At 40.9% G+C, this 5,617-nt stretch overlaps 2 protein-coding genes across 2 annotated transcripts; both read left to right on the forward strand.

The window, feature by feature from the left end:
- The first annotated feature begins 1,435 nt into the window (after positions 1–1,435).
- On the forward strand, positions 1,436–2,446 carry LOC127122784 (uncharacterized). The gene has a single exon (XM_051053071.1). It carries the CDS (start codon positions 1,436–1,438, stop codon positions 2,444–2,446), a length of 1,011 nt encoding a protein of 336 aa, XP_050909028.1.
- Positions 2,447–2,905: 459 nt separating this feature from the next.
- LOC127122785 (uncharacterized) lies at positions 2,906–4,333 on the forward strand. Its single transcript, XM_051053072.1, has 2 exons — positions 2,906–3,356; positions 3,768–4,333. The coding sequence occupies exons 1-2, from the start codon at positions 2,906–2,908 to the stop codon at positions 4,331–4,333; spliced, it is 1,017 nt and encodes a 338-aa protein (XP_050909029.1).
- The last annotated feature ends 1,284 nt before the right edge of the window (positions 4,334–5,617 follow it).

Raw genomic sequence — 5,617 nt, forward strand, 5'->3', positions numbered from 1 at the left:
TTCTACTCTTCCCAAGATTCAAAGAATTTTTCGATATGGATGCTATTCGATTTTTCATGACTTGTAATATGGTTCCTACTCTTCTAGGAGATGTCTATTACTCCATCCACTTTAGGACTGAGAAGAATGGTGGATGAGTCTGTTTTTGTTCACCTATACTATACAAGTGGTTTATTTCGCACTTGACGCAGTCCACTATATACAACAAGGACAATCTCATATGGTCAAAAAGGCTTATGGCTCTCACTAATAAGGACATAGTATGGTACAATGCAGCCTATGATGTTGCGACGATTGTAGTGAGTTGTCGAGAATTCCCCAACGTACCTCTTATCAGTACTAATGGATTTATTACCTATAACATATCCTTAGCTTATCGTCAGCTTGGCTATTCCATGGATGATAAGCCTAAGTCTCTTTTGGTTACTCATGTCGTCATCCGAGAAGGTGAGGAGAATGTGAATCTTAGAAGAGATGTTGTGAAGGCTTTCTCTTGTATTTCTCGCAAGAAAAAGTTTGAGTTAGGTCCTCGAAACTGTGTGGCAAAAGAGGCTTATACTACTTAGGTTAAAAGTTGGGCTTCCAAGATCAAAATGCCATACCCCCCTCCACCACCTTTGAGTAGAGAGCTTGTGGAACCTGCTCTTGTCTCTTTTGAGGAATTCAAGAAGCTAAAGGAAGAGAACGCCCAGTTAGTGAAAGATAGAGACATTTGGGAGAACAAATTCTATTTCGCTAATGGAGAATGTTCTAAACTCTGTAGTCAACTGCAAGAGAAGGAGGATGTGATTGTTCGACAAAAGGTAGCTCTAGAAGAAAGGGTCGCTAAAAGGAAAAGTCTGGATAGAGATCTTATGGTGACTTGGTTTGCTTCCAATCAACACAAGGAGGATCTGCTACATACCAAAGGACTTCTTGGACAAGCATTGGAAGAGGAGACCGCTCTGAAGGTTGAATTGAAGGCTAGGCCTAGAGTTCTCTGATTTGTTGTATTTTTGTTTTCACTTTTCTTTATTGCCGTTATTTGTAAGCACTTATTGGATTTCCTTGTAATGCAATTGTCACTTTCAGTTTGAAAGAAGTTTGCAAATGTTTAAAATCCATCAAGTCCTTGAAAGTAATAGTCGATAAAGTAAAAAGGAATCATGTGCATCCATGCATCATTTGCATCATTTGTTGTCATATTTTGACAGAATAAAATACTTTTCAAAGGTCTCATTCTTGTCTTTTCTCTTCCTCAGAAGTGCCTGCTACCTGTCACAAATATCCAACAAGAGCTAATAATCAGTTGAGGATGGATGCTCTCGAATAAGCAAAATGTGAACTGCATGAAGAGATTTTCACTCTCCGAGCTAGCCAGGAGAGATAAGTTTCATTGATTGATACCTTGATGGAAAGTTTTGAGCTTATACCTTCAACTTCTTTGAGTACAACCATGTATGTTCCGGTTGTTTCTAATGCTATACCCGCTACGATTCCTATCACCACTGTGGTTACTACTGATGCAACTACCGACTTCGATATGTCATCCAGATTTCCTTACTCTTTTGGTCATCCTTATGGCCCTCCTCATGGATTTCAAGGATTCACTCCACCAGAATTATCTCAAGGCTTTCCCGCCGGTCCTTTTAGTCCATATGGTCCTTATGGACCCCAACCTCTGGTTTCTCAGCCGCTCACTTCACAATACTATGGCGCCAATCCCTATGGGGCTCAGCTTTCAATGCCTATGGGAAACCCTGGCTACACTGTATCACCTGCCGTCATGGTTACTTACCCGCTTCAAGAGGAACCCATTGATTTATATCATGGTCCAAGTATCCACTCAGAAACTGCCGAAGACGCAGTACAAGGTCAAATTCAGGCTCTTATCAAGAAACTGAATGCCCTCCAAGGGAAGGATATTTTTGGCAAGAAAGCGAGCGAAATGTGCCTCATTCCAAATGTGAGGGTCCCTGCTAAATTCAAGGTACCAGAATTCGAGAAGTACAAGAGCAGTACCTGTCCTCATACACATCTGGTCATGTATTGCAGAAAGATGGTTGCCTGCACAGATGATGAAAAACTCTTGATTCACTACTTTCAAGACTCTTTGTCTGGTGCTCCGTTAAGATGGTATATGAGCTTGGAGCGTGCAAACATTCAAACTTTTATCGATCTTGTCGAGGCATTTGTGCAACATTATAAGTATAATCTAGACATGGTACCAGATCATACTCAATTGGGTAACATGTCCCAAAAGAATCACGAATCATTTAAAGAATACGAACAGAGGTGGCGGGAAGTTGCTTCCGAAGTCACTCTGCTTGTTGAAGAGAAAGAACTATGCAAACTATTCTTGAAGATCTTAGACTCCTTTTACTACAACAAATTCATTTCAAGTATGCATCGTGACTTCATTGAGATAGTAGGGGTCGGTGTGCAACTCAAAGAAGGGGTAAAATAAGGAAGAATAGCTCGTGATAATTTTGCATCTGCTAGTAGCACCAAGAAGTTTGGTGGATGGCAGAAAAAGAAAGAGGGAGATGCCAATGCTATTTCCCACCACCGACCAAGCAATAGAAGACAACAACATCAACCAACTGCCCAAGTAGTTCCATCCCCACAAGTACAACAGTCTATGTCAGACTATTATCAACAACCCTTAGTAGCCGCAGTGGCACCAGGGGCCCCCATGATGGTGAATATTCCTTTTCCACCGCACCCGATGTTCCTCATTTATCCTTCACCATATTCATAGTTGCCACAACAATAACATCCATATGCACAGTATCTACAACAACCACCATCTCAGTATCAGCCACAACGACAATAACAACATCAGCCAAGATAACAACCATCTACGCCTGCTACATAGCAAAATCCACGTCCTCCGAAGACTCGGTTCTAGTTTGATCCAATCCCAATGAAGTACACCGATTTACTACCTTTTCTGCTTGCCCAGAATCTCATAGAGAAGCGTGTTGCACCACCAGTGCCAGACAAGTTGCCTAAATGGTATAAACCTAATGAACGTTGTATTATCCACTCTAATGCGCCAGGGCATGTCATTGAGAATTGTTTTGTATTCAAAGGAAAAGTTCAAGAGCTAGTGAGATTGGGGATGATTAAGTTCGGTGATATGCCATATGTGGCAACTAACCCATTTCCTGAGCATGAGGCAGTAAATATGATCACTAAAGATGAGAGTTTGATCATGGACGTCTTGAAAGTAAAGACTTTGTTGGTGCCTATGCACCTCAAATTGTTCAAAGTCGGTATTCTGAAACAAGATCATGAGATGTGCTCTGTTTGTTTGAGGGACCCTAAAGGTTGCTTAGGTGTACAGAAAGATATACAGATGCTGATTTCCAATGGTGTGTTACAAGTTAGTGGGAATAAAAAGAATGATGAAGTGTCCGTGATAGTGCCTATCTTCAATATGCCCAAGGCTTTTGAGATATTTTGCCGCCCAAGGAAAGTACACCTCATGTTGGCTCTGCTAAGTGCTTGAGCATCAAAAATCCAGCTCCTTTCCCCTACAAATCTGATAAAGATGTACCATTGGGGTAAGAGCCCACTATCATCGTGAATGGAGTTGAGAAGCTGTTGGTCAACAACAGAACTGTCACTAATATTACCGATGCGAGTGGTCTCACAAGAAGCAATAGGGTTTTCACTCCTGTTAATATTAGAGGTGGTAAGCCTGAGGTTGAAAAACCCGACAATGGTAAAGCTCCATTGGTCATAAGGCAAAAAGTATAACGACACTCTCTACATATCCACAGGATATGAAAAAGACTCTCTTTCACATGTTTTGATTGATACCAACTCTTCTTTGAATGTGATGTCGGAGGTTACTCTTGCCAAGTTTTCCTATATTGGTGCTGATATCAAACCAAGTGAGGTTGTTGTGAAGGCTTTTGATGGTTCTAGAAGGAGTGTAATGGGTGAAATTGTCTTGCCGTTGATGGTTGGCTCGCAACAGTTTCAAATTCTCTTCCAGGTGATGGATATTAACCTCGGTTACAGTTGTTTGTTTGGGAAACCATGGATTCACGACGCAGACACCATCACATCCACCCTGAACAAAAAATTGAAATTCATCCGAAATGGCAAGCTTGCTATCGTTTATGGTGAACAATTTCTGATGATCAGCCAATTATCTTCTTTCAGATACATTGATGTAGAAGAAGATGATGTCATCACACAGTTTCAAGGGCTTGAAATTGCAAATGCAGTGCGAGTTGAGGATCTCGATGAGGATAAGGTGGGAACTTCTATGGCATCTCTAAAAGATGTGCAACAAGTGGTGGCCAATGGTCAAACCTTGGGTTGGGGTAAGATTGTGTAACTCAGTGATAACAAAGACCATGGTGAGTTAGGGTTTAATCCCTATGAGCAGTCGGCCAAGGCACCGAGGACTATTCAAGAGGTGAACCTAATTTCTGAGACATTTATAAGTGGCGGATTTATGGACCAGTCATGTGATATCTTGCAAGATGATGCTGATGAAGGACCATGCTTTGTAACAAGAGGATCGAGTCGGAGGACTCCTAATTGGACATCGGTGAATATTCCCGAAGTCAGGCATGTGTCAGAGTAATTTTTTTTGCTATTTTTTTCTGTTGTTTTTCAAAAGTTACCCTCTGCTCGGCCCAAGGAAGAGGTGTTTTTGTTTGCACCTCATGAATTTTGTTGCAACTCTTAAAGGCATAAATAAAAGTTCATTTTGATTCCAATTGTGTCTGTTTCCTTTCTTCTTTATTCGGAAAAATGGTAAAGAAAATAAAACTTTCAAAAATATAACAACAAACTTTTATCTGCATGTGCAATTTATTTAGGTCAGTTTCTAAAAATTCAAAACATAAATGCATGTGCAGATTTCTCAATAAACCAATTGAACGCAATGACCATGCGCCCTCTCTCGACTTTGAGTTCCCAGTGTATGAAGCAGAGGAGGGAGAGTTTATGGGGAACATTCTGTTATAGAGTGATGCCTTTCGGGTTGAAGAACACTGGTGCAACGTACCATAGGGCCATGACAACCCTATTCCATGACATGATGCACAAGGAGATCGAGGTTTATGTGGATGATATGATAGCCAAATCTCAAATAGAGGTAGACCACTTGGATCATCTTTTGAAGTTGTTCAAGTGCCTGAGGAAATACCAGCTTCGTCTAAATCCCAACAAATGCACATTTGGGGTACGACCTAGTAAGTTACTTTGTTTCATTGTCATCCAAAAGGGTATTGAGGTGGACCCTGACAAAGTAAAAGCTATAAGAGATATGTCTGTACCAAAGTAAAAGCGATAAGAGATATGTCTCTAGGTTTATCTCAAATATGAACGCAACCTGTTATCCGACCTTCAAGCTATTGAGAAAGGATCAAGTCGTGGTATGGAATGAAGACTGTCAATTTGCTTTTGATAAGATCAAAGAATATTTGCAAGCCTCCCATCCTGCTTCCCCATGTTAAGGGTAGACCTTTGATAATGTATCTTACTGTGCTCGATGAATCCATGGGTTGCATTCTTGGTCAACAAGATGAGACAGGTAAGAAAGAGCATGCCATTTACTATTTAAGCAAGAAATTCACAGACTGTGAGACAAGGTACTCGATGCTTGAGAAAA

The sequence above is a fragment of the Lathyrus oleraceus genome, chromosome 2 (assembly GCF_024323335.1).
Source record: "Lathyrus oleraceus cultivar Zhongwan6 chromosome 2, CAAS_Psat_ZW6_1.0, whole genome shotgun sequence".
Lineage (NCBI taxonomy): Eukaryota > Viridiplantae > Streptophyta > Magnoliopsida > Fabales > Fabaceae > Lathyrus > Lathyrus oleraceus.

Coding starts and splice junctions, on each gene's coding strand:
- LOC127122785 (XM_051053072.1), top strand. CDS start 2,906: ATGAAGTACACCGATTTACTACCTTTTCTGCTTGCCCAGAATCTCATA. Junction 3,357..3,767: donor ACAGATGCTGATTTCCAATG/GTGTGTTACAAG, acceptor ACATATCCACAG/GATATGAAAAAGACTCTCTT.
- LOC127122784 (XM_051053071.1), top strand. CDS start 1,436: ATGTATGTTCCGGTTGTTTCTAATGCTATACCCGCTACGATTCCTATC.